The sequence below is a fragment of the Odocoileus virginianus genome, chromosome 3 (genome assembly GCF_023699985.2).
Source record: "Odocoileus virginianus isolate 20LAN1187 ecotype Illinois chromosome 3, Ovbor_1.2, whole genome shotgun sequence".
Classification (NCBI taxonomy): Eukaryota; Metazoa; Chordata; class Mammalia; order Artiodactyla; family Cervidae; genus Odocoileus; species Odocoileus virginianus.
The window spans coordinates 16,396,919-16,423,415 of record NC_069676.1 but is presented as its reverse complement, the minus strand read 5'-3'; the positions used below and the strand labels follow the sequence as shown (position 1 = coordinate 16,423,415).

Below are 26,497 nucleotides of genomic sequence, written 5' to 3'. Positions count from 1 at the left end.
AGGACAGTACATATAGCCCGTTTTTATCTAGGGAAAGTTAAGAGAGAATCATTTTGCCTAAAATGATTGTTTCCTTCTGTGTAGAATCTTTCATTCCCAGCCTGAAATGGGAAAAAAAAAAAAACCCACTTGATTACCAATAAATGAAACTGTTATAAAAGTGACCCGTTTCCTAGGGCTCCCCAGGATGGCAGGTCACTGCCCAGTGGACTGTGCACACCATTCACGTGCATGTAACTCACACACTGAGCACCTGTGCTGTCTCAGATGCACAAGGAGGGAGGCTGGTTGCCATCCTCCCTGTGTATAAGCAGAATGGTGGGTAGAGACCTGGACTGATAAATAGACTCAAGTCACACAGCCATTGCTCAAATCTCGGCTCTGCTGTGTGTCCTTGAGCAAGTTTGTCAACCACAGTGTACCTGACTCCTAATCTTTGAAAAGAAGGATGATACTAATAGAACCAACTTGCTAGGGCTGTGTGGTGATTGGTTAATATATGTGTATGTAAAGTGCTTAAGTTTCTGCCTAGAACCTAGACAGTGCTTATCAGAATTGGCTGGAATTCTAGAATATTGTCCCTTGAGCAGAGGGAATGCAGGGGCCAGTGACCACACGTTGAAAGTCCCTTCCTTTAGTTGGGCAGGCTCTCTGTGAGCACATGGTCCCTGCACTAAATGTGTAGGACTTGGCCTGATGTGGGATGAGGTACAGATGAGCCTGTGTGGAGGAGGTAGGAATGGGGCTAGTAAAACCAAGCGCTGGTGTTGGTAAGGAGTAACAGTGGTATGACTTAACAATGGCTTCCTGGGAAGGACTTCAAGGATGTTGAAGAATTAGAGCTGGCTCGCTGGGTTATTGATTGGAAGAGATGAGGAAAAAGGCACATGTGATACTGTAGGAACTCGATTGACCAGGTAGGTGGGCAGGTGTGTGTTGTGAGCCCACCGCACACAGTTAAAACATGGGTCAAGCCAGCTATGCCTTCTTTCTCTTGATCTTTGGAATAAAAATTAATACTAAACTAATACTGCATTAGTGAAAAATGATTATCTGGTATAATGTGTCTAGTATTCTGCTAGACAATAAAAGTATAAAACTGAAAGTACAGCTATCCAGGCATTTAAGACAGTTGAGAAAGACAGCCATGTGATGGGTTCATCACCATTAAAAGTGATACTGTTGCCAGGCACTGGGAAATGCAGCAAAGCACAGGGCAACCACAAACATGGATAGTCCCCTGGGGCCATGGTGGATGAAGTGCGGCGTCAACTCTCCTGCAGGCTCTTGCCTGGAACAAGCAGGTTCCTTCGCCTGTTGCATTTGTGAGGTTCCTTGTCAGTGTTTTAAAAATTCCCTTCTTAGTTGTTATACTTTGGAGTGTAAATAAATTCTAAGTTTCATCCATCTGGCACAATTTTATTTATGTTTTTTGTTGCAGGAAATTGAAGAGCCGTCCTTGGAGCCAGGTACTGTTAAATGAAAAACTTAGCAATGGGGTTTGGAATCATTCTAGTTTTCCACTTTCTCTGTTTGAATTCTTTAATATTAAAGTTATCTTACTATAGTATACATTGTTTTAAAGGTTTATAATCCAGAACATACCAGGATCATAGAGATTGGAAACCCAGCCATATCACCAGATCTGTGAAAGTGGCTGATTTCTCATTTTATAAAACATATTGGTGAGATGAGACTATCTCATGCCTTTTTAAATGAACACGTCACTTAAACAGATACAGAGAGAGTTTGGATGCCTCTCAAAAGCTAATACTTTTGTATTCCACAAAACAGATCTTGTGATATTGGGCAGTGTGTTAATTTTGTGGTTTTTAATTCAGGCAGTGCAGGCAGTGGTAGGGAGATAACATTTTAAAGCATTGAGACATAACTGGATTCCAGAAGAAGAAAAAGTTTCTTCATAAGAATTCCAAACAAATACTATTCACTTTCTGGACTACAAATATCTCAGAGCACCGATGGAAGAGATTCTGGTTTTCATGTCGGACTGTTCTGTTAAAAGAAATTCAAAGAAATTTGGAAATTGAGCTCTGTTCAGTGAATGGTGATACACTGAGTTAAGCAACTTGGACTTTGGAAGCTAAATTTGGAAGAGTCATATATACACGCCGACAGAATGAAGACTGTCAAGAATCAGCCAGAAGGTGTTGGGGGTTAAATAAATCTCTGGGATGCTTTTCTCTTCCATGTAGCGTAGAGGCTTACTCTAGCAGTCGGTCGGAGTGCAGGTAGTGTAACCAGTGTTAAGTTTGTGTACCCGCGGGTTTTCCAATCTCTGTGTAGCTAGCAGTTCTCTTCGTGTTAGTGTGGCCGCCGTGCCAGTTCCGCATTTGTGATTGCTTTATTTCCCTGGTAATTAAACCTTGTGCCATTCTATTCCTGTTAAATCCGTAGAAAATGAGAAAATACTCGACATTTTGGGGGAAACTTGTAAATCTGAGCCAGTAAAAGAAGAAGGTTCCGAGCTGGAGCAGCCATTTGCACAGGAAACAAGTAGCGTGGGGCCAGACAGAAAGCTTGCGGAGGAAGAGGACCTTTTTGACAGCGCCCATCCGGAGGAGGGTGATTTAGATTTGGCCAACGAGTCAACAGCACACGCTCAGTCGAGCAAGGCAGACACCCTGTTAGCGGTAGTGAAAAGGGAGCCCGTGGAGCAGACAGGCGATGACGAGAGGACGGACTGTGAGCCTGTAGGGCTAGAGAAGCCAATTGAGCAGAGTAGTAAAGCCTCAGAGCACACGGAAGCCTGTAGCGAGGAGGCCGCGGAAGCGCCCCCGGAAGCCTCAAGCCCGGACCCCGGGGATAGCAAAGAAGACGTGAAGAAGTTTGCTTTTGAAGCTTGTAATGAAGTCCCTCCGGCTCCTAAAGAGTCCTCAGCCAGTGAGGGCGCTGATCAGAAAATGAGGTTTGTTTTTTCTCAGTTTTAGACCAGACGCTATCTCCTTTTCATTGGTCGTTTAATGACACACATGAGCTGTTTTTCTGCAATTGGCCAGCCAGACTGATGCAATTGTAGTTTATCTCTAAAGAATGTTTGATTTCTCTTTGTTTATTTTAAGCTGATTACATAATCTTTTTTCTTTTCTCAACCTATCATGGTTGTTTTCTTTAATTCTTCCTAATTATCTTTAGCCCAGCAGAATTAATTAACTCCTGTGGGTCTGAAATCTTATGGTTAGGTCAGATTTCCAATACACGTTTGTTAGGGGTATCATTTATTTCAGAACTAAATTTCGGGTAGGTATGCAACCTCAGCACATATTTTATAATTTTGAGTTAGTTTCCTCTCTGCTTCTTCCTTCTGGAGTGACATTGTCTTTTGTCTCTAGTTCTGTCGAAGATGACTCGGATACAAAAAAGCTTTCCAAAGAGGAGAAGGGTAAGTCAGCAGGGTGGCACCCCCAGGAGCGATGGTTCTAGTTGGCTCTAGCCCATCACACACCCATTTATACCTCACAGGCCTGTGAGCCTGTCTCGAAGCCTTTCTCCACTCTGGTCACCTGCTTCCTCACTCTGCAGGTTGGGTTGCAGGGCGGAATTGTCACTTTGATTTGATTGGGACACTTGATTTTGCCAGAGTCCTATGAGCTCCTCCATCTGACTTTCCCTTTGATTTGTGAACTTCTTGGAAACAGTGACACATGCAGATGGAGGAAATGCTTCGAGTTTCACATACTGGGGTTTGGTGGGTCCCTGGTATGGCAGATTTATCAACGCCAGAGCCCTTTATTAATTTTCCGATTGAGAAGTAATTTTGCTGGTTGCGCCAGACTCATCCTTAATTGGTGTTCAAAGAAGGCCGGAAACTGGGGAGAGGTTGTATCTCAGGTTCCACAGTGTCAGCTCCTGTCTTACGTTCCAGAGTCAGCTCACTGGGATGGGTGGTGCCATCTGGTAGCTGATGGCTACCCCAGCCACGGGCCCAATGGCCCCTGACCAGTCGTAGTAAGGGACATTGCCATCGGTTCTATCCACCCCATGGGCAGCTCCAGAACCCATGTCAGGACAGCAGGCTGGCCTCCAGCCCCAGCCGTCTCTGTACTGCTGGCCTCTAGAGCAAGTAGGGAGAGTGTCTGGTTTAGAATGACTCTAAGATACTTAAGACTCAGGATTTTGTCTGTATCTTGTTTTTGACCGGAACTTTTCTTTTGAAATAGGTCGCAGCAGTTGTGGAAGGAATTTCTGGGTTAGTGGACTTTCTTCTACCACCAGAGCTACAGATTTGAAGAATCTTTTCAGTAAATACGGGAAGGTAAGAACCAACAAAGCTACTTGTGAGCTCATGCAGTATGGCCTCTACATGTAGATTTGTCCCCTGCAGTGAGGACTTTGACACTATGTGGTTCTTTGAACTCATAGGTTTGCTGGCCTGTGGCCCGTCGTTGCCACTGAAAGTTGTGAGGTCAGCGGGAGTTCCCAGAGCCCTGTCCACTTTGTAAATCTTCTGCTTCCCTGGCTCCAATCCACCATATCATTTGATAACTTAATGAGTCCATTTCTCTGGCCTTAAACCTATTGAGGGATTGCTGTTGGGTGGGGAGGACTGGGTGGCCCATTGTTGCGAGTAATAGTGATTAGAGAAGCTAGATAAGGTATGAACAAAAGATCTTTGAACTAGACTCCTCTGAGCAGCTGTAGGCCTCAGCTCTACAGCACAGAGTGGTGTGCCTGGGGCATGTTGCCGGCCCCATGTGAGTCTCCTCTCTACACTTGGGGCTCTCAAGAGCTGTGGGAGCCCCGCCTCTGCTACGTGTTTTCCCCCTAGGCTGAGTAACTCTAGCCGCCTGTGCCATACCTGCCTGTCTCCCTCTCTCCTTCCTTGGCCCACAAAAGGTGGACATGATGCCCAGGTGGGACCCCCACACCTACTCATTGAGTGCTGCCTCTTCTTCCTTTCTCCCCCCGCCCCTTCCTCCCAGTGCTTCCTGGACTCACCTCCAGATAAGCTGCCATGCCCATGCCTCCTTGTCTTCAGTCTGCTTTGCCAAGTAAGATTTAGCACAGGCCCTCATTCACAGTTAGGATTTAGAAATGATAACAGAAAACCATCTTTGATCTTGGCTGTTGATGTTCAGGAACTAACAAGGAAAACAAAGCTTGACATGTTGCTCACAGTAACTCAAAACTCCCTGGATATCTGCATTACATAGTGGGACCCTTTTCTTGATTCTGCAGTGGCCCTCAGGGCGGATGTCTGCTCTCTGCAGGGAAGTGTCCGTCTGGAGCCTGCAGTGTCTTGGGTGCACTGCAGGCTTAACGTGGATTGAATCGGGACCAAACTCCTGGGAATCCTTATTTTGGGGCTCAGATTTCATGTGGCACAATAAAGATGAATATCAGCCATGGCCCCTGACATACTGGGACTTCTGAGCCATGGGCCTTCTCTCATAAATGGGCGTCCCCAGCCTCAGTTTGCTGCTGCTGTTGGATCAGTTAACTACATCTAGCATGTGAGGATGTATCTGTAGCACCTGAAACATCTCTTTGAATTTTGTGAGTAATAGGGTGGGCTCTGCGTTCCAGAGTGCTCTTTGTAAACCTGTCCTATGTCCCTCTCCTTCTGTAGGTGTGTCTTCTAACTTCACTGTCCATCTGGCTGACTGCATATTTACAAACATTTCTCTTCAAGGCTTACATAGTATTAATGGAATTCTGGCAGGACGCTGCCTTCAGCTTCACTCTCCTCTTTCCATCTCACTGTCATCCTGGTCCCCTAGAAAAACAGCCAGGATGGAATAGGAGCAGCCAGGCTATAGCATTGCCCTCCACAGCCTTTACCTGCCACTTGTCGTCCACCTGTTCTTGGCGTCTCTTGGAAGTGGCATGAACCACAGTGTAGGAGTCTGTGTGGGGGCTTCATGTATGAGATATACTTGTGTGTTTTCCTTCAAGGTGGTGGGCGCCAAAGTTGTGACCAATGCCCGGAGTCCTGGAGCACGCTGCTATGGCTTCGTTACCATGTCCACGGCAGAAGAGGCCACAAAATGCATTAACCACCTGCACAAAACAGAGCTCCATGGAAAGATGATCTCAGTGGAAAAAGTAAGGGGCCATTTTCCTTCTGGGATCTGACCACGTTAGGAAATAAGGTAATACTTCTACCTGATTCTCTTTTTTTAGGCGAAAAATGAACCTGCTGGGAAGAAAAGCTCTGAGAGAAGAGAAGGGGAGGGGAAAAAAGAAAAATCTAGCAATACTGACAGGTATGAGTCTTCTTGCGGGGATTATGGACAAGATAACCTTTCTCTTCATGTCTCGATCCTCACTTTTCCACGGGTGGGAAAGGCTCTGAGGCTTTCGCCCCCTTGCCTTCTGTGCACTTGTCGGAGGATTTTCCCGCCAGTCCTCAGAGACGTCAAGTTCCTCTCCTAGGCTGCGTGTTCTGCAACCTGTGGATGCCTGCGAGGCAGCCCCATCCTCACTCGGTATTCATTGCAGGAGTCTTTGCTGGATTGGTCCCCCAGTGTTTCATCTCACACATGTCTGTATCTGCATGCCATTTATAGATCTGCCAACCTCAAGAGGGAAGAGAAGGCTGACAGAAAAGATGATGCTAAAAAGGGTGAAGACGGGAGTGGAGAGAAGAGTGAAGACCAGGATGATCAGAAACCTGGCTCTTCAGAGCGCTCTCGAGCCACAAAGTCAGGTAGCTGACCAGTGGGTGTGAGAGATTGCACCCTGGCTTCTGTTCCTGGCTGGTGTGGTTAATGGGCAACACAAACTACATTTGTTTTCCTTGAAGTTGAGTACTCTTCTCTCAATAGGAGGTGTCCCTTCTTACCTGACTCCTCTCTTCCTACAGGAAGCCGAGGAACTGAGCGGACTGTGGTGATGGATAAATCTAAAGGTGTGCCTGTTATCAGCGTCAAAACGTTGGGATCCAAAGAGCGAGTGAGTATTCTCTTCCTGCCTGGCTTATTTCCTTTGACAGTTCTCTGTGTGTTTTGGGGATTCTTGAGCTTAATTTGAGGAAAGCTTGTCAGTCTACTGAAAATGGAGAGTTTTTTGGAACTTTAAAATTGAGAAAGTTTAAAGGCTTTCCTTAGTTTCGATAAGAATTACTGCCCCCTTTTTTTAAAAAAAAGACACCATTTCAAAATTCACTTATGGATGTGATTGGCTTTATTTGCCTGCATCTGGGCACAGCAGTCCATGTTCATTGCCGGCCTCGGGTTTCAGCAGCTCTCCATTGTGCATTCGTAACCCACACTTGGGGGAGCCGGCCTTCCGGCTGCCTCTGTGCCCAATCTCCACCTTACTCATTCCGTGCATTGTCTCCGTGCAGATGCTCCATGGAGCCACAGAATCCAGAGTGCCCACCTTAGGTTCTTACCACTACACTCTGCCTGCTGTTTTAGAGTCATGGGCAGCTCTGGATGTTCATAATTCAGCTCTTTGACAGCCTTACAACTAGGATGGATGTGGGCCCAGGTCCCCAAGACTACCCACATTTCCAGATCCACTCGGGGTCCCACTGGGCTCAGCAAGTAGTTGTAGTTACGCCTAAGGTTGGCTCCAGGGATGCAGGGAGGTGACAGAGTCTGGAGGGAGCTCTGCTGGCTCCCTGTGGACTCCTTCCCGAGATGGCTCCCCAGGCAGGGACAGTGCAGCAGCACAAGGGTCATGCTTCTGCCCGGGGAGCCCCGTTACAGCTGCAGTCCCCAGGCCTTTCACTTGGGGCTAGTCACATAGATACCCTCTCCTGACTCCCAGAAGGAAGGCAGGTGTTCAGCATAAACCATCGTTTGCATGATGAGGGCACAGTGAGCCACCTTTGCCAGTTAACTGTTGACTAGGGTACTCTGAATGCCAAGGTTCCCACCACTAGCCTCAGGCCTGCCATGTTAACCTGTGCTGGCTAGATGACCAGCCATGTAAGCTCATGAATGTTGTGGACCAATTACAAGCCGAGAGTTCTGTTACGGCATTTCATATCTGTACTATGTTTGTGCAAATATTTTACTGTATCAGATCATTTCTTCCTTCTTTTTAACAAATGACATCAAATGCAAAAATCGAAGTGTGGATTCAAGGGCTAAGATGAATAGATGTCAAAAATTAATGCCCTTTGCACAAATAAGGAATCCTCAGACATGGCAGAAGTGGCCTTGATTCGACACCATTGCGTGATTAATATTAAAGAATGTGTTTGGGTGCACTTGACAAAATGGTAAAAAGTTTGTTTTTTTTAATGTCAAATGAAAAGTTTCTGAGAAAATTCTCTTTTCAGTGTTGACTACTGAAAGTAGGCAATGAATCCCAGTTTAGCTTGGTAGTGAGTCTATGGCTCAATTTTGGTGAGCCAAGGTGAGGTTTCTCTATAGAGAGAATACAGTGTTACCTGATTGTTGCATTCGCTGTTCAGCTTCATTTCTGATCTTGGCTGCTTGGGCCTGGACACAGTTGATTGTTACTGGTTTAACTTGGCAATGCTTCTTGGTGAACCAGGTGTCTAAGAGCCAGGATCGCAAATCGGCCAGCAGAGAAAAGCGGTCTGTTGTGTCCTTTGATGAAGTCAAAGAGTCGAGAAAGTCAAGAGACTCGGAGTCTCGCAGGTGAGTTGGGATCCATGCATGTTGACTGATTTGGGCAACACACACATCAGCCAGGTGTAGTTTTGGTGAAGTAACTGGCAAATAGATCAGTGAAACCGACCCTAATGCATGTTTACTTTAACGTGATAGAAATATTTGCCATGACATTTCCCAGTATTGAGAGAAGGACAGGCTCTCCTCAGTGGCTTCAAGTCACTGGCCTCTGCCTTCGGACCATCTTTGGGTCTCTGGCTCACATCACTGACGCCCATGTCAACATAAACTGCTGCTGCACAGAAACATAAAAGTTAAATTCATTTGTTTGATGCAAAAGTAAATCTATTTGAGTTTGAGCTTTTGAAAGGACTAAAAATTTTTAAAGGAGTCGACTAAATTAAAATTTCCCTTCTCAGCACTGAAAGACCAAAGATGTGTGACAGGAATAAAGTTGATTTGAAATAAATAAACAAAAATTAGCCTGATGTATCTGCAGTTCGAGGCCACCCCACCCCCGGCATTGCCACCTGGGAGCACTGCTGCAGCTCGGTGGTCCTTGGAGCCTCTACTCTGCTTGCAGGTTGCGCGAGCATAGTGAGCGAGAGCAGTCCATGCAGGCAGAGTTGGAGCGGCAGGAACGCAAGAAGCTGCTCATTGCCCGCGAGAGGCTGGCCTTCCACAGACACCGCCTGGAGAGGGAGCGCATGGAGCGGGAGCGGCTGGAGCGGGAGCGTCGGCGGGTGGAACATGAGCGCCGTCGTGAGCAGGAGCGCATCCACCACGAGCGCGAGGAGCTGCGGCGCCAGCAGGAGCTGCGTTATGAGCAGGAGCGGCGGCCCGCCGTCCGCAGGCCCTATGACTATGGGCGGTAAGCCATGCCACAGTGCGCTGCCACCCCTAAGGTGGCCCGTGACATTTAGAACTGTGCCATGTTCCAGAGAACCCTGTTAATGAGTGATTTTTGTTTGAAAAGAAGCACACGGGGAAAAAAGCATGAGTGTTTGCTACAGCTCAACTTGATATTTCTGTACTTTATATGGAAACCTGAGGTAGTTTGAGATTTTTGGAGAAACAGTGGGTGAAAGTGGTGCTTATTAGATCATTAGGTTTGAGTACCACCACAGATAGACACACACACACTTTACAGGCTTTGAAATCATTGCAGTGATCTCAATGGTTTTGGACAGATACATTGCAAGTGCTACTAATAGTCCTCTGCACTGGGTGTCTCCTGGGTCAGGTCTGCATGGGGCAGAACAGTTAGTGCACTAACTGTCCTAATAGACTTGCCTACCCTTGTGGCCATGAGCAGTTCCCAGAAGGGATCTGATACCCACTTCACTGATCCCCTACTTGGGGATCCCCTTCTTACCCCTCAGGTAAGGAGACCTGAGCTTTCTCTTTGGGGGACTCAGGTATGTTGGATGAGAGAACGGAGCTGTTCAGTCACATCCCATATCACCCCTCCAGGCGCTCTTAGCTCTAGTGGCAGAGAATGGACTCTGGATAAAGTTAGTTCTCGTTCTGTGAGGTGATGGGGCAGTTGGACTGTTCGAGAGTTTATTTTACCAGCTTCCACAGAGGTCATCCATGCTTTCCGCCCCTCCACCCCAGGCGAGATGATGCATACTGGCCGGAAGCTAAGCGGGCAGCCCTGGATGAGCGCTACCATTCTGACTTCAACCGTCAGGACCGCTTCCACGACTTTGACCACAGGGACCGGGGCCGCTACCCTGACCACTCCGTTGACAGGTCAGCCACTCACCCTGGCCACTTAATTCATGGGGATTTTTGGGTTTTTTGCCCTGGTTCATTCTGTTCTGTTTGTGTGTGTGTGTGTGTGTGTGTACCATTTTTAAAGTCTGTTGAATTTGTTATAATGTTGTATCTGTTTTATGTTTTGGGTTTTTTTTTTTTTTAAATGTTTTGGTTTTATTGCTCCATGGCATGTGGGATCTTAGCTCCTCAACCAAGGATGGAACCCCCATCCTCTTCATTGGAAGGCTAAGTCTTAAGCCCCGGGCCACAGGGACATTCCCTGTCCTGTTTTTGGTTTGGTGTTTTTTTGGTTTTTTTTTTGGTCACTGTTCATTCATAATGAAGCTCTCAAGCGGCAGTCTGAAGCCCAGTTGAACCAGCAGTGTGTGTGTGAACTACCTAAGTTCAACTTGGGAAATTTTTTCCATTTGGGGATCTGTCCAACCTATATTTCTCCTCATGATTTCATTTGAATTGCCTTTTTCAGGAGAGAAGGTTCAAGGTCAATCATGGGAGAAAGAGAAGGACAGGTAAGTCAGAAGCTGTGATTTTAGCTAGTTTTCCCTGTACAGTTGATTCTCTTTTCTTTTGCATGCCTGCTTCCTCCTCCACCCAAGTTAGAGTAATAAGGAGTAAGGGAGTGTGGCACCTGCAAACTTTGTGGAACAACAGGATGAATGAATAGCTTGTACTTTGTGCTGGCCCAGAATTCAAGCAGGTATTCTGAAGCCTCGTATAGCCTTGACCCTGACGTTGTACACATCTTTGTGACTACTTGGGTACTAAAGTGCTGGAGAGCTTTGCGTGAGCCTGGTAGGGTCTGTTGGAACGTTCCGTGTGACCCACGGTGCTGGCCAGATGTGGTGCCTCATGTCATGGGCTTCAGGTGCACCTGGAGTGTCAGTGGTTCCCCAAGCATTTTTTCTTTAGCAGCATTAACACATTAGAAAACAAGTTCAGTTTTATCCTTTTTTTTTTCTCTCATATTTAGCTTGAGAAACTTTCTCCAAAGAGCCTTGACTTTTTAGTGGGTTCCTTGGAGAATGGAAGAGATGAGGGAAGGTTGTGGTCAAGGCGTTACTCGGCAGACAGAGTCGCCACCCTGGGGATTGGTGTTCTCCCTGACCACAGCACCTTGATATACTGTCCATCTCCCTCCAAGCTTGAGAACATGGCTGGGAGTGACCAAGCTCCTGAGGCCTTTACTGCCGCCTCAGGAGCAGTTCATGACCCTCATGCGATTCCTGTTTCTCTCATCCCAGAGGTACGTCTCACACACAGCTGAATGTGCCTCTGGTGTCCTGGGTTTCCTGTGGTGGAGACGTTGAGCAACAACATGGTGGTTACATGTCCCACTCTGGGATCCAGACCAGGGTCACATCCTGGTGCTCCCACTCCTCCTGAGCCTGTTTCTCCAGCTGTGTAAGGGAGCAGGAGGTGTTAAGATGACTTGCGTGTGTCTATCCAGTCCTGCCATGCTGCTCTTGAACATGGATGGCTTCTGTCATCTGATTAGACAGTGCCCTCCTGAAATCAAAAGGCTGTTATATCCCTGGTGACTCCATGATTATATTCTGCATGCAGGCACCTGGCACATCATGATCTTTTCCTGCTGTGGGTCAACCACTTGACCCCACCACCGTTTGGTCCATGGTTGCCCGAACCTCTGCCTTCTGGTTAGGGAGCACCTAGTTCAGTCTTGGGCTCCACGAGCGCTTCTACTGCCCAGGCTGTGAGCAGATTTCCAGGTGCAGCTGTGTCGTGCCAGCTGAAGGCCTCCAGACCCCAGACTCTGTGTGAGTGCCTTTTGGCACTATCTCAGACCTACAGGGGCTTCTGTCTGAGTTGTCATCCTTGTCATTATTAACTTGTTGCCCAGAGGCTGTGGGATTCAGGGTTATACTTAGATCTTTTATCTTGGCCCTTTGACATCCAGCATTACCCTGAACGCCACGGAGGACCAGAGCGCCATGGCCGCGACTCCCGTGATGGCTGGGGTGGCTATGGCTCCGACAAGAGGATGAGCGAGGGCCGGGGGCTCCCTCCTCCACCCAGGTTTGTGACACATGTCCCATGGAGCCCACCAGGGCCTAAGATTCAGCTGGCCTAATTGGTGTATCCAGCTGAGGACTCCTGGTCTTGGGAATAAGCTGAGTGCGGGCTCTGCAGCCCAGGCTGTTTCCAGTCTCTCTGAATAGCCTTGGACCGAGTGCCAGTTCCATTCCCCGCAGCCCTCCATTGCTCAGAGGGCTGGGATCACAAAATGCCAACCAACCTTCCCAAACCCAGTGTTGTTGCTGTCCTGGAAGGCCAAGATGGGGGCAATCCAAATCAGAGATGTCTTTCTCCAAGGGGCAGACGAGAGTGGGGGGACCACGGCCGCAGAATAGAGGAGGACCGTGCCTGGCAGGGCGCTGCTGATGGAGGCATGATGGACAGGGACCACAGGAGGTGGCAAGGTGAGGACTGGTCCTCAGCGGACCTGCAGTGTCTTTGTGGAGAAGCACCGGGCAGCTAGAGGTGCCCCTGCTCCTGAGGGTGGGAGAGGCACTCTGCTTTGCCCACCACTCGGCCTTGCTCTTTGTGCACTGGGTGGGTGGGAGGGGTGCTGTGGGTGCCATAGCTCCTCTCTCTCTGCCTTGACTTGGCGAGGACTGTGGGTGTGTGTAACCTATGTGCCCACATATCCACCAGGGACCTGAGTCTTAAAACAGGGACTGGAGCCGTGAGTCTGAGCCCTGTGTCCTCTAAACTCCTTGTCTTGTGCCCCAGGGCACTGTGTGAAGAGTGTTTCTTGTTTTGCAGGTGGTGAGAGGAGTATGTCTGGTCACATGATGAACCGGGGAGGCATGTCCGGGTAAGGACTGTCATCATTGGTCTCGTTTTTTGCCTGTAGGCTCTGGCGGGTGTCAGTGCTGCTCACAGGGTGCACCTCTGACCCTTGGTGGTGCCACCCTGGGAGGGAAGAAAGCCCCAGAGAGACTGGGCACAGGGCAGAGCCCACTGAGGGAAAACAAACACAATCTGCCTTTGTTCCAGGCGCGGCAGCTTTGCCCCTGGGGGGGCCTCTCGGGGCCACGTGATCCCGCGAGGTGGCTTTGGGAGCAGACCCACCGACGCCCACTTCACTCGCCGCTATTAAGTGCTTGGGCTCCTGTGTTACACGTCACGTGGCAACAAGAATATGTTCTGTTAAGAGTTCCCTTAAACTGTGTACAATAATTTTTTTTTTATCTGCTGCCATATTGTAGCTCAATACAATGTGAAATTGTTTTTGGTTTTGTTTTTTTTTTTTTTTTTTTTTTTTTTTTTGGTTTTTTGTAATAAATGTGTTTCTGTTCCAGTACCCTTTATTTAAAGTGTTGTGTCTTTTTACCTCAAGTAAAATGAAATTACACTCATCGATGTTAAGCTACAGCTCTTCCTTCAGGGAAGGAGGATGGAATGGGGGTCAGCTTTCTGGGGGTTTTTCCAGAAGCACTTTGCCAGCAGCACGCCCAACGTGAGCCCAGGCCTGGAGTTCAGAGGAGAGGACTGTCTGGGTTGTGCATCTCAGCCATCCGTCTCGCCTTGGGGGCCTAGTGTTTGTTCCCATCGCCCACATTCTGCCTCCATATATGAGATGCTGCATGAGATGTTATGTGGGTTTTGTGTGGTAAAAATACACATAACATGAAATTTACTATTTTAATTATTTAAGGGTGTAATTCAGTGGCATTGTGTATATTCTCTGCATAATACATCTGTTCCCACCGTCCATCTCTAGAACTTCCTCTTATCAAACTACAACTCTTTCCCCATCAAGCACTGACTCCCCAGCACCCTGGCTCCCACCATCTACTTTTTGTCTCTGAAATCTGACCTCTAGGGACCTCATGAGTGGGATTGTGTCCTACAGTGAACGGCAGACGACCACGTGTGCTGTGATAGGAGTAGAAGGGCTCTTGGACACCAGATGATAAAGTAGGCCTGGGCGGGGTGGGCAGGGCCCAAGTGGAAGGGAAGTTACCAGGATGGAGGAGTGAGGAGGGGGTCTCACTCCACGCAAGGTACAGGTGTGTGGAGGGATCAAGGGCTGCCTGGACTCCAAGGGTGGCCAGGTTTACTGCAGAAGGCAGTGTGTAATGGGGCAGTGCCACCTCCCTAGGTCAGCTATGTGCCTTGTCTCCAGTGGCCCTGGGTCTATGTGGATGGGCCTGGGGGCACCCCACTCCACTATTAGGGGAGTAGTGATCAGAGGCCTGCTTCTTGGCTCCATCTCTCACACTCAGGTAGGGTCTGGCCTGGCCCTCTCTGGAGGCTGAGATGTACCAACCAAGGCTGCCTGGGCCCGTTCCCCAGTGCCCACAGTCAAGGGAAGACGGACACAGGACAGGCCTTTTCACCTGTCGGCTAGATACACCTCCACCAGGCCAGGCACATCCCTGTCAATTCCTCCATACTGCCTGGGCAAGAGGGACCTGGCAGACAGGACTCAGTTAAGAACCTTCACAAGAGCGCCTGGAGTCCCCCAGGAGGGTCCTGTTATTGGAAGTGTCCTTACAAGGGAAATGGAGGCAGAGGGGCAAGATGGAGACATGACAGAGAAAGACAACCCTGCTGGCTGTGAGGGTGGAGTAAGGGGCAGTGGCCTCTAGAAGTTGGAAAAGACAGAAAACAGATCCCCACGCCCCACAGTCTGCCAAAGGAAGCATTATATACCTGGATTCCAGCCTGCCAAGACCCACGTTGGACTTTCAGCCACATAGGGCAGTTGTGTCTCCTGAAGACAGTTGGCAACACCAGAAGACATTGGTGGTTGTCATGAGGGGGGGGTAAGGTGCCAGTGGTGTTTTGGGGGTTGGAGGCAGGGACAGTGCTGGACACTGTGCCTGGGATGACCCCAACTCAAATTCATCCTTCCTGGATGTCAGTGATGCCGAGCTGAGGAAATGTGCCCCGAGGTGGTGGGCACTGCGGTGGAGAACTGAGGAGCACTGGAGAAAGCGGGCAGGGGAGGCTTCCTGGAGAGGCGTCTAAGCCAGGGGCAGATGAACAGGAGTCAGCCAGGAGGAAAGATGGCCTAGTGAGGGGCCGCACAACAGGGGAAAGGCAGCTGTGTTCTGGGAACTGAGGGTTTCCGGTGTATCCCAGGACAGAGGGGAGGTGGGGCCCCTTTGTGGAGTTTCAGGGGTGGGGGAGCCACAGGTGTGTGAGCAAGGTCCATGATGTCATCAGACATGGTCTGTGGGGAACAGATGGAGAGGGTGGTCCCAGAGGTGGGGCCAGCAGGGAGCTGGTCACTGGCAACAAAGTCAAAGGAGAGGAATCTGGGTCTGACGATGAGGGCACAGAGAGGTCAAGAGCAGCACCAGTCTCCAGGCTGTCAGATCATGACCAGGGTGGCACAGGTCATGCAGGGACATGTGCCCTTTTCCAAGCACACAGCCCTCCCTACCCCTTCCTGGCTGAATGCATGGACAGATGTGTACAGTCTTCTATGCTCTGTTAAGTCTAGGAGACACCCTGGCCTCTGATCTCTGCCTCCCTCATCTGTAACACTGCTCTCCCCTCCTGGCTCACAGTCCTGAGTGAGCTCCATCCCCTAGAGTGACATGAACCCAAGAACTCTTGGGGACAGACAATCCTGTGCCAGCCCAGGACACCAGTCGTTACCCAGGCCTGCTCCCTGCTCCCAGGGTAGGCTCTGGCTCCCATCCACATCCACCTCCTACCCTGTCAGCGGCAGAGGTCTTCTGCTGTCACCATGGTGGGATGCCCTCTGCGGCTGGGTGCTGGGGACCTCACAGGGAGCATCTCAAGCATCCACCCTCCCCAGAGCTCCTGCTGGATCGAGAGACATGTGGGTCACCAGGCAGCTGACCCAGAGTAGGCACAGGGTGTCAGAGAAGGCTTCCCAGGGGAGCAGGATGTCTGGAAGTCAGGGCCCTCGTGGGCCAGGGAGACCATGACCACTAGGTCTGTGCTCCCCAGCAATCCTCAGGTTGGAGAGGGTGGAATGAGAGTGGAAACCAGGTGAGGCAGGGACTTGACCAGGCATGAAGATAAGTGAGCTGAGCAGGAAGGAGAATCAGCAGCTGCGGGGGCTTCCTCGCTGGCTTGAGATCTACAGGCTGTGTAGATCAGCCCTTGCCCCTAGACTGTGCCACCCTATGCTCAGCCCTCCAAAAACCAAGGAGACCCCAGACCCAGATGGGTCCTCAGCATGTTCTGAACCCTGAGCCCAAGGGCTATGGTCTGTTCCCAGTCCCCATTACCAGGTCGAGGGCCCACTGGTGGGCAGGGTCCAGGTACAAAGGAGTGGACCTTGGCCTTCGATCAAGGTCAGGCCCCCAGGAGCCAGAAGCCCATTTCCCGGGGGTCCAGCACATGGATTGAGGAACACTTCCAAGTCCTTTATTGGGCCAGCAAGGCCAGGAGCTGCCCAGTTGGGTCCCATTCTGGTGTTCGTGGCGCCCCTGCCCCTGTTCCCACCTGGGGCAGACAGCTTCCTCTGACAGGCTACTTGGTTCGCTCCTTCAGGTAGTCCCAGCCCTCCTTGGAGTACTCCCAGGCCTTAGAGGGGGCCATGGACAGAGCTGACATCATGGTGATGATGCCTGTGGGGAGGAAGGGCCAGGCACTTTGAGCAGAGACTTTTAAGGGCACCACTACCAGCTATCAGTTCCATGCAGGGAAACAGATGGAGGTCACACATTGCTCCCCATTCCCTAGAATCTCCACCCCCTTGTCTCTTTTAGCTCTAGGGGAGGGGGTTTGTACAAAGAACAGGAAAGCTAGTGATGGAAAGGAATGGCCAGGAAAGGATATGGGGGGTATCTGGGGCTCCTCCCCTGCATGCAGATGGACCAGGGCCTACCTGAATTCCAAGAGTCGCGGATGTGAAAGTTAAACTTTGGAGGGGCTGGGAGCTGGGGAGAGAAGGGGAGAAGGGGCTGGTGAAAGAAGGCCTGGCAGGCCCAGCCTCCCTCACTGGCCAGGAGAGCAGCATTCAATGCCAAGGATGCCAAGCAGGGCTGAAGGACCCGGGATGAAAGGCAATCACAGAGCTGTCACCCCTGCTCCCTCCCAGGCACAGCCTCAATACCAGCTCAGGGTACCTGTGGTAACTTCAGGCCTGTCTGCTCGCACACGTACTGGCTGAACTGGTACACGGCAGTGGGGACCACCTCCTCGGCTTTCTGAAGGACCGCCTGACTCTTGTCACTGGGCCCCAGCAGCTCCTGGTCGTACACCAGGTAGATAGCACCCCCAGCCACACTGCCCTTGATGAGGAACCTGCCGGCAGAGAAAGGAACTACAGTAGCTGAACAGACACAGCTGGCCACCTCCCAGGTCCAGGTCTGCAGGGGCGGGGGTGGGGGTTAGACTCCTAGGGGAAAGGTGCCCACAGTCTAAAGAGGGACACACCTGAAGCCAGGCAGCTAAAGGGGGAAGCGCGGGGCATCTTGGGAGCCCAGAGACGGGCCTGACACACAGCACTTAATTTAGAGCGTGCAGGAGTATCCAGCGCCATTTAACTGGTACACTGAAGCATGCAGAGGGACGGTGTCACTCGAGATCCTGCAGAGGCCAGGGAAAAGTTAAGGCTTAAGACGTCTGACCATCTTCTACCTTCCAGTTCCCATGGAATGCTCCGAGAGGAACCCGCGGGAGGTTTCTAAGTGTCCCTTTAACCTCGCAACAAATGCGTGCGGCACTCCCATATTACAGAGCCGGCAACTGAGACACGGAGGGGTCTAGTATACAGAGTGCGAAGGCAAGGACTCGCTAGAAAGCGGGAAGTGGAGAAGCTCCACCCTGTCTGAACAGACACGGGAGATCTGACACTACGGGCAGCAAAGAGGCGATCGGGAGCAAACCAGATGCCGGGTGCCCGCAGAAGGGAACATCTTCGGGGGCTTGAGGCCCGCCCGGTGACCCCACGAACCTCATCAGAGACCAAACTCGGGGTACCATGATCGCTCGGTTCCGCGCGCAAGGACACTCGGTTCGCCCGCCGCTTCCGGTTGCGGCGCCGCAGGGGCCTCTGGGACGCGTAGTCTCTTGTCAGCCGCAAAGGCTTCCGGGAGTCGGAGTCTCGGCTCCGAGAAACCAAAGGTGGGCTGCGGTCCGACTGCAAAAGACGTCTCCGCGAAGATTAGTCCTCAAGGACCGGCCACCGCAAAGCTGTCTGGGAAAAGGAGTCATCACTTCCCGTGAGGCGCCGGACGGTTCGTCTAGCTGCCAAGCCTCCTGGGAAATGCAGTCGGGCGCGGCACGGCCCTGGTGACGTGAAGGAAATAGAACTCAGGTGTCATGAGTGAGGCCTGAGGGAGATCCACCCGCGCCCGCGCGACATACTATGGGCCCAGGCTTAGGAAGAGTCTGCCTGCCGGTTGTCACGGCAACACGAGGGCGGAATTGTCTGATAGGCGGGGCTTTGGTCACTTGATCGAGTCGGGGTTGGGGCTTCCCTAAGGGGTGGGGTCAGGGGAAGAGCTAGGAAGGAGGCTGTTGCCTGGCAATGCCTGGAGCTGAGTCCCCCACAGTCTAGCCCCTCCCCGCGAGGAGGGGGGGTTCGGAGTCACGTGACTCAGACCCTACGCGGGGGGCGCGGTTCGAGCCCCGGGGACACGGCCATGAAGTGAGGGTGGAGGGGCGCGCACGCTGCTCCTAAGCCCGGCCCCCGGCCCCTCTGGACATTGGGAGAAACAAACCTGAGTGAGTGAATGCGCGGTTGGGAACGTGCAAGTGGGTCGCACGCCCCCTTTGTCTACAGGAGAAACTCAGGCCCAGCAATGTCAGGAGGCCAGTGGGTTCTGCGAGGATCTGGGTTCCCCCTTTTCAGCCCCCTTCACAACCTAGCTATTTCATTCACCCATTCATCCATTCGCCGCCCTCCTCCCCCCCCCCCCCCCCCACCTCCCTAGCTTGCCAGGTAACCGCTGCGGGGCTGCTGTGATCAGGACCGGGTTGAGAAGAAGGTTGTTGGGCTGAGGGGCTTCAAGGCTTTCCCTGGAAATGGGGAGAGGTGGGAGAGCGTTCTTTGCTGAGGGGATGCTGCCGTAACTGGGTTAAGGCGAGGAGTTCACTTCTCTGAGAATTGGTAGATTTATGGATGGGAAGTGGGGGAGATAAGGATGGACAGGGAGGCAGGGGCCAGACCTGCTGTGTCTCCATTCGGGGAAGTGGTGAACCCTCGAAGGGTTTGGAGCAGCAAGAGACATGCCAAATTTTTTTGGACAGAGATCCCTATGGCCTCTAATCTTTGCCCGTGCAGTTCAGATAGAAACCCCAAGATGGAATGGGCCTGTGCCCTTTTCAGGGGAAACCCATGGCCACCTGAACTTTAATTAGCTGGCTTTTCTCTCTTATGCCTTCTCCCTGAGATACAAGTAAATCAACTCCCACAGCTGAAGTCACATCTTGACCCTGATGAAATGGACACCTCCATCTCCAAGCTAGTCCTGAGTGTCCAATTCCTTCTGGGTGTCTCCAGATAGAGTTGTCTTTCTGGGCTCCCCCATTTCTCACTTCCCACATTCCTCATATCGCTCTGGATCAGTCTATCTATTGAGCACCTGCTACAAGTCTGGTGGTTTGGGGCACTGAAGATCCAAAAGTGAGCAAAACGGGGACTTCCCTAGTGGTATAGGGTTTAAGACTCTGCGCTTCCACTGCAGGGGGCTTGGATTCTATCCCTGGTCGGGGAGCTAAGATCCCACATGCTGCATGAAGCATGGCCAAAACATTAAAAAAAAAAAAAAAGTGAGCAAAACAGAAGCAGGTTTCTTTTTCCTTTCCGCCCTCATGGAAGTGAGTCTAAGGGGAGAGAAGGAGCCTGGGCAGGTAATAAATCATCATTTCAGGGGATGACAAGTACTGAGAAGGAGATGAATGTTCCACAGGTAAGGAACAGAGGAGGATCAGGAAGAGAGGTGCTGTAGAGAAGGAGGCCAGGCAAGCGCCCTCTGAGGTGGTTGCCGCGAGACTTGAAAGAGAGAGCAATTGGGTTGTACTTGGGAAGAGCATCCTCGCAGAGGGAACAGCCGGTGCAGAGGCCCTGAGGCAGGATGATGACTGGCTGGTTCCTATGATCAGTGACGAGGCTAATGTGGCCAAGCAGAGTGAACGAGAGGGGCTGATCCAAGCAGGGTCTTTTTGATCACCCGCCTTTTGTCCTAAGTGAAACAGGCAGGGTTTTCAGCAGGTAAGATTGCTGCAGTGGCTCAGGTGAGCTGGATGATGACCTGGACCAGGTGGTAGCTATGGAGACATTAAAAAGGGGCCAGGGCCAGGGCTGGGGACATCATCACTTGCTGTTCGAACAAAGACGCCGTTGGGAAAATGGGTGTGACTGGGGTTTAACTCTGGGCCAGGCCTGTGTGGGCCGCCCTCTTTCCCACTGCAGACCCAGAGAGGGCCATGAAGGTGCTGCTCCTCACGGGGCTGGGAGCCCTGTTCTTTGCCTATTACTGGGATGACAACTTTGACCCAGGTAAGTTCCCGGGTGTGGAGGAGGGAGGGATGGTCTGGCTATCCTGTCCATCCCCTGAGCTGACCACCCCTGCTCACTGCCAGCCAGCCTCCAGGGAGCCCGTGTGCTACTGACCGGAGTCAATGCCGGCGTAGGGGAAGAGCTGGCGTATCACTACGCGCGCCTAGGCTCCCACCTAGTGCTCACTGCCCACACCGAAGCTTTCCTGCAGCAGGTGAGACACTTCATTTCAGGGGTGGGGAGTGGGGAACAGGGATTGAGTTTGAACCCCTACAAGCATTCGGGCTTCCTATGCGATGCTGGGCAGGTCACCTAATCTCTCTGAGCCGTAGTTTCCTTATTTGCGAGTCAGAGACAAGAAAAGTACCTTCTCCTGGGTTCTGGTGTGGGACTGAAGCAGTAAGATAGTTGTAAAGCGAGTTTTTCTCACTGAAGGAGAGTAATGATAGTGAACAAAGGCTGTGCTGGTAGCTCGGGTTCTCAAGGGCAAAAGTGAGGTGGGTAAGCGTTTCTCCTCACATAAATACATCTCCTGGGGACAAACCTTCCAAAACTTCAAGAGGTCAGCAATCTCAAGATTTATTTGAAATCTCCTGAATTTTAAATTTTGATGATTGAACAAGCAAAAATGTCCCCCATTCTCACCCGTGAGCTGCCAGATTGCTATCCCAGTGGTAAAGCTTTGGGGATAATGTTAAATGGAATCCGAGGCTCATTGAAGGGGAGGAGAGGCTTCAGGCTGGGGCCCTCATGGAGCCAACAGGTGGAGGGGGATCAGTTGGGGTGGAGGGGCCCACGGGCAGATCTGGCCCCCCCAGGTGGTAGGGAACTGCCGGAAGCTGGGCGCTCCCAAGGTCTTCTACATCGCTGCGGACATGGCCTCCCCTGAGGTGCCCGAGCGCGTGGTGCAGTTCGCGCTGGACAAGCTGGGTGAGGGGCGGGGCCTGGAGTCTGGGACCTCGGTCTAGGCTTTAGGGGCAAGACCCAAATTGGGGCGGGGGTGTGATAGTAACAGCCGTCTGAGGGCGGAGATTTATGGCTCCGGGGGCGTGACTAGGGGGTGGAGCCTCATGGCATCCAGTGGGTGGAACCCATCCAGTGGGTGGAACTCTGGACCCGGGCCATTGGATGAGGGTTGAAGCCTGGTTAGGGAGTAGAACGGGTTCTCTTTGATCTTAGTTGTGGCAGTGCCTGGGTCAGAACTCACTGAGTCCGTGCTCTGGCCGGAGCTTCGCTAGTTCAGGGGTCAGGGCTCGGGGCGGTGTCTCATAGGGCCGGGGGATACGGAGCCTCAAGGACTAGCTCCAGACTGACGGGCCTCTCCGGGCCAGGAGGGCTGGACTACCTGGTGCTGAACCACCTCGGCGCCGCCCCAGCAGGCATGCGGGTCCGCAGCTCCCAGTCGACACGCTGGCTCATGCAGGTACTCCGCCCCCTCGTGGCCCTGGCCCCGCCCTCCCACCGGACTCCGCCGTCTCCCCGTTCCCATCAGTCCCCTCGGGACTCCGGACCCCGCCTTTCCTGGTTCTAGGCTCCGCCCCCTTGGCGCTCAGTCCCCCGGCCAATGCTCCCACTGTCCCACACATTTAGAACGCCGTCCCAGTCCTCAAGCCCCGCCCCTGCCTATCAAGGCCTTCGCCCCTCCCCATCTGGGCTTGGATTCCTTCTCCGCCCGGTGACTCACAGTCGCCGCCTCCAGGTGAACTTCCTAAGTTACGTGCAGTTGACATCTTCGGCGCTGCCGAGCCTGACTGACAGCAAGGGCTCCCTGGTGGTGGTGTCCTCATTGCTCGGTGCGTGTCCCTGGGGCAGGGCGTGGGGAAGCCACAAGGGCTGATGCAGGCGAACCCGGAGGGGGCAGGAAGGCTTCAGCCGCTAAGTCACTGCCCTCCTGTGCCCCCAGGCCGGGTGCCCACTTCCTTCTCCAGCCCCTACTCGGCAGCCAAGTTCGCACTGGACAGCTTCTTCAGTTCTCTCCGGCGGGAGCTGGACGTGCAGGAAGTGAATGTGGCCATTACCATGTGCGTTCTGGGTCTCCGAGACCGTGCCTCAGCCGCCGAGGGAGTCAGGTGAGGCCCAGGACGCGAGGCAGGGCCAGGCCGGCCTGGGAAGGGCTGTGACTGGGCTGCTCAGTCCCAGCTGCAGTCCCCAGCATACCCTCCCGTCCCCAGGGGCATCACGAGGGTAAAGGCGACTCCAGGGCCCAAGGCAGCCCTGGCTGTGATCCGCGGAGGCGCCACACGTGCCTCCGGCGTCTTCTACCCGTGGCGCTTCCACCTGCTCTGCCTGCTCCGCAGCTGGATGCCACACTCGAGGGCCTGGTTCGTCCGCCAGGAGCTCAACATAACGACTCCCCCTGCTGCCTGAGCCGCTGGGCTTGAGGCCCCTTCATCTTCCCAGAAGACGATCCTCCAGCCAACCGTCCTGGAGCCGGGACACACACTGAAGACACTTCTGAGCAGGTAGTCAAGGACCAAGAGAAAGTCATAAAGACACAAAAGTAAACCCGAGGAAAACTACCAACACTTGAAAACAAGCAGAAGTCGGAGTGTACCAGGCATCTTGTCAGGAAGTAAGTATTACCTCAGTCTTCTTAGCTGTTACTGATGATATGAGAGCTGCTTCCATTTTGCAGATGAACAAACTGAGGCTCAGAGAGGCGATGTGACTTGCCCCAGAGCCCCGGCCACATCCAACAGGTCATACCACCACTGAGCCACCCTTGGAGCCCTCTCTATCTGTGACCTAAACCCACTGCCTCCCGCTTTGTTCCTTCCATTCAGCCAGCCTCGGAGCATCCTCCAACCCTTTCCCCAAGCAAGGGAGCCCTCAAAGCTCTTGAGTTGCTCTTGGGGTCTGAGGAGAGGGAGGAGGAAAAGAACATGTTCTAGGCTAGGTCCAACCTCCCATTTGATAATAAAAACCCTTCTTCCCTTGCACATCCGCTGTTCAGGTTCCTTCCAGTTTGCTTGTGGCAGGAGGTGAAGAGGGATGTCTATGATATATTTATGTCAGAATGCTCAACTTCATTCACAGGTGGAGAAACGGAGGCTTTGAGACAGGTGGACCTCATCCAGGAAATCAGGGATGGAAAGAAAGGGAACCGCTTGTGGGCCAAAGGCGTTATTTGCAGCATGAAGCACGTGATTTATGCCCCAATAATGATCACCTGTATCAAGCACTATGCACTTGACATTCGTGACCACATGGAATTTTTGCAACCAGAAGTCAGTGCTATCATTATTATCATTTTATGGATGAGGAAACAGAGCGGGGAAGTTGGTGGCAGAAGCTGAGATTCCTACAACAGACTATCCCTCTTTAAGGCAATGTGTGCATGTGCACACCACTGATATTTACATTAATAAATTTAAAATGGAGACTTTCCTTAGAATGGTAAACCAGCACTGCTTGCATAAAGGAAAAGTAACTATAAAGATTAAAACTGTAGCATGAAAACAGTGTTATAAAATGCAAGCTACTGTTGGTTCTCCAAGGCACCAAGATAAGCGGATGTTCGAAGGGGTAACCCCCAAACAGATCAGCCCCAAACTGATACTGACTCTTGGAGATAAACAGGATTGAAAGATAAAAACAAGGGGAGGGGGGAAGATTTTGTTCCCCTCATGCCTCCTATCTCTGCCCCTAAAATTACACCAGGTGGCGCTAGTGGTAAAGAGCCACCTGCCAGTGCAGGCGGACATGAGACGAGGGTTCCATCCCTGGGAAGATCCCCTGGAGGAGGAAATGGCAACCCATTCCAGTATTCTTGCCTGGAGAATTCCATGGACAGAGGAGCCTGGCGGGCTACAGTCCTTAGGGTCCCACAGAATCGAACACGACTGAAGCGACCTAGCACACATGCATATATCAAGTGCCACCCGGGGCACTATATCACAGCACTTTCCTTAGCGCTAGTCCAGAACTTGGCTTCATGTACCGTAAAACCAATTCCTCCGTTAGTGAAAATTTTATTTTGTGCCAGGTGTCATTATATCTTGCTCAGTTCGGAATAGGTACTATTTTTGTCATTCTTCTATAAATGGAGAAATTTTGGTAGTGGGAGGTGAAGTCCCTGGCGCTGGGCCAACCAGGTGGCGGCAGAGGTAGGATTCCAACTCTCAACCCACCAGCGGAGGGTTGCACCGCCGCCATAGTCACGCCCACCCGGTCCGACTAAAGATGAAGGCTTGCTGGGGCAAATTAGCTCTCTTTGGGTGTCTGTTCGCGCATGCTCAGAGAGCCCCCAGGGACTCCTCCAAGCCACGAGGGGGAGCCCGAGCCATTCTTGCCTCTCTGGCCCGCACCGCCCGCGAGCTGGTAGATATCCCAGAGTTCCGCTCGTCGGAGGTCCTTCCGCCGCGGCAGCCATTGTAGAACAGCAGGTTCGTAAACACTCTCGCTAGTAGCATCCGTTGCCATCCGCACCCTGGGTGTCCCAGGCAACCCAAGGGATGGCTGAGTGCAGCGAGCAAACCCGTGGGAGCCGAAGCGCGGGGTTCCAGGCAGTTGGCACCCAGCCGGAGCTCACCCACATCCCTTCTCCCCTTTTCTGTCCGCAGCCATGGCTCTGCGCTACCCCATGGCCGTGGGCCTCAACAAGGGTCACAAGGTGACCAAGAACGTGGGCAAGCCGAGGCACAGCCGCCGCCGCGGGGTGAGTACCAGGGCGCGCGGTTAGTGGGTAGGAAGCCTTCCAGGCGGAGGGCAGGGCCTGGGCAGAGGCTCCCGGAGCGCCGTCGGGGTATCGAGGGCCGCGGGAATCCTGGTGTTTTAAGCAGGGGGGAAAAGGTGAGGCTGGCCATAGGAGAGAGCGGAAAGACTGGTTACCCTCCTGTGTGTTCCCCTTTTCTGCGGACGCCCACCGGGGCCACGTACCGGGACCCTCCCCCGCGCCGTGGATTCGGAAGCTGGGGCGGGAGCGACTTGGGAGCCGGTTTTGAAGCATGAACAGGAGTTTGCCGAGTAGGACGGTGCATGGATCCGGGTTGAAACGTGGAGGGAAAGTGGATTCCTTGATTTTCGTGTTGAGGAATCGTGGCCTCGAGGGGAGGGCTTGTGTGTGCATCTCTTGGTTAAGCGGCGCCAACTCCACGGTGCCCAGTTTGTGTGCAGGACGACAGTGTTCTGGGTCCTGGGACTGCCCGTGCAGAGAGCCGGGCGTGAAGCGCCGCTTTGGTGCTGATGAGATTGGGGGGTGGGGGGTCTGGGCTTCCTTCGGCGGCAGACTGCTGACGCCCCGGCTTCGCGCAGCGTCTCACCAAACACACCAAGTTCGTGCGGGACATGATCCGGGAGGTGTGTGGCTTCGCCCCTTACGAGCGACGCGCCATGGAGCTGCTCAAGGTCTCCAAGGACAAGCGGGCCCTCAAGTTCATCAAGAAGAGGGTAGGTGGGGCTCCCGTGCGGGACCCGGTCTGGGACTCGGGGCTCAGGCTCACGGCCCCCCTTGCCCGGCAGGTGGGGACACACATCCGCGCGAAGAGGAAGAGAGAGGAGCTGAGCAACGTCTTGGCAGCCATGAGGAAAGCGGCAGCCAAGAAGGATTGAGCCCTTCCCCTCTGTTCACAATAAATCTTGCCAAAAACTCGGCGTTTCTGTGCTGCCATTGGAAATGGGAGGGTAGTTCACCGTTGAGAATGAAGGGGATCCCACCCCTGGAGCACCCTGGTGAGGGGGGTGGTAGGCAACAAAAGAGGCCACAGCC

At 52.3% G+C, this 26,497-nt stretch overlaps 4 protein-coding genes across 17 annotated transcripts in view; 3 read left to right on the top strand and 1 right to left on the bottom strand.

The window, feature by feature from the left end:
• Positions 1-13,583, top strand: part of SAFB (scaffold attachment factor B) — a 66,601-nt gene extending 53,018 nt beyond the window's left edge. For 6 of the 9 annotated variants that reach the window (XM_070464882.1, XM_070464881.1, XM_070464885.1 and 3 more), the window contains 16 exons: positions 1,442-1,469; positions 2,416-2,926; positions 3,351-3,400; positions 4,179-4,273; positions 5,914-6,063; positions 6,142-6,224; positions 6,528-6,667; positions 6,824-6,912; positions 8,470-8,576; positions 9,133-9,420; positions 10,167-10,304; positions 10,798-10,840; positions 12,247-12,365; positions 12,663-12,769; positions 13,116-13,167; positions 13,350-13,583. In XM_070464882.1, the coding sequence (XP_070320983.1) occupies positions 1,442-1,469; positions 2,416-2,926; positions 3,351-3,400; positions 4,179-4,273; positions 5,914-6,063; positions 6,142-6,224; positions 6,528-6,667; positions 6,824-6,912; positions 8,470-8,576; positions 9,133-9,420; positions 10,167-10,304; positions 10,798-10,840; positions 12,247-12,365; positions 12,663-12,769; positions 13,116-13,167; positions 13,350-13,452 (2,103 nt within the window). In that variant the 3' untranslated portion in view covers positions 13,453-13,583. Of the gene's footprint in view, positions 1-1,441; positions 1,470-2,415; positions 2,927-3,350; positions 3,401-4,178; positions 4,274-5,913; positions 6,064-6,141; positions 6,225-6,527; positions 6,668-6,823; positions 6,913-8,469; positions 8,577-9,132; positions 9,421-10,166; positions 10,305-10,797; positions 10,841-12,246; positions 12,366-12,662; positions 12,770-13,115; positions 13,168-13,349 lie in introns of those variants that run through there. The other 3 variants (XM_070464880.1, XM_070464890.1, XM_070464888.1) reach the window with 2 other exon arrangements.
• A 3,101-nt stretch (positions 13,584-16,684) lies between these two features.
• On the bottom strand, positions 16,685-18,320 carry MICOS13 (mitochondrial contact site and cristae organizing system subunit 13). Its single transcript, XM_020883741.2, has 4 exons — positions 18,241-18,320; positions 17,411-17,588; positions 17,170-17,221; positions 16,685-16,909 (listed from the first exon to the last, which is right to left on the bottom strand). Exons 1-4 carry the CDS (start codon positions 18,267-18,269, stop codon positions 16,812-16,814), a joined length of 357 nt encoding a protein of 118 aa, XP_020739400.1. The 5' UTR covers positions 18,270-18,320; the 3' UTR covers positions 16,685-16,811.
• A 200-nt stretch (positions 18,321-18,520) lies between these two features.
• HSD11B1L (hydroxysteroid 11-beta dehydrogenase 1 like) lies at positions 18,521-24,177 on the top strand. Of its 6 annotated transcripts, none has more exons than XM_020883731.2 (8): positions 18,521-18,603; positions 20,672-20,790; positions 20,874-21,004; positions 21,609-21,720; positions 22,122-22,213; positions 22,490-22,583; positions 22,694-22,859; positions 22,962-23,729. In XM_020883731.2, exons 2-8 carry the CDS (start codon positions 20,718-20,720, stop codon positions 23,155-23,157), a joined length of 864 nt encoding a protein of 287 aa, XP_020739390.2. In that variant the 5' UTR covers positions 18,521-18,603; positions 20,672-20,717; the 3' UTR covers positions 23,158-23,729. The 6 variants fall into 6 exon arrangements, with proteins under 6 accessions (XP_020739390.2, XP_020739391.2, XP_020739389.2 ...); XM_020883732.2 differs by lacking the exons at positions 18,521-18,603; positions 22,962-23,729 and adding exons at positions 18,724-19,013; positions 23,827-24,177; XM_020883730.2 differs by lacking the exon at positions 18,521-18,603 and adding an exon at positions 18,724-19,013 and having other exon boundaries at positions 20,704-20,790.
• An 893-nt stretch (positions 24,178-25,070) lies between these two features.
• On the top strand, positions 25,071-26,377 carry RPL36 (ribosomal protein L36). Its single transcript, XM_020883720.2, has 4 exons — positions 25,071-25,175; positions 25,353-25,447; positions 26,044-26,178; positions 26,251-26,377. Exons 2-4 carry the CDS (start codon positions 25,355-25,357, stop codon positions 26,338-26,340), a joined length of 318 nt encoding a protein of 105 aa, XP_020739379.1. The 5' UTR covers positions 25,071-25,175; positions 25,353-25,354; the 3' UTR covers positions 26,341-26,377.
• Positions 26,378-26,497: the final 120 nt, after the last annotated feature.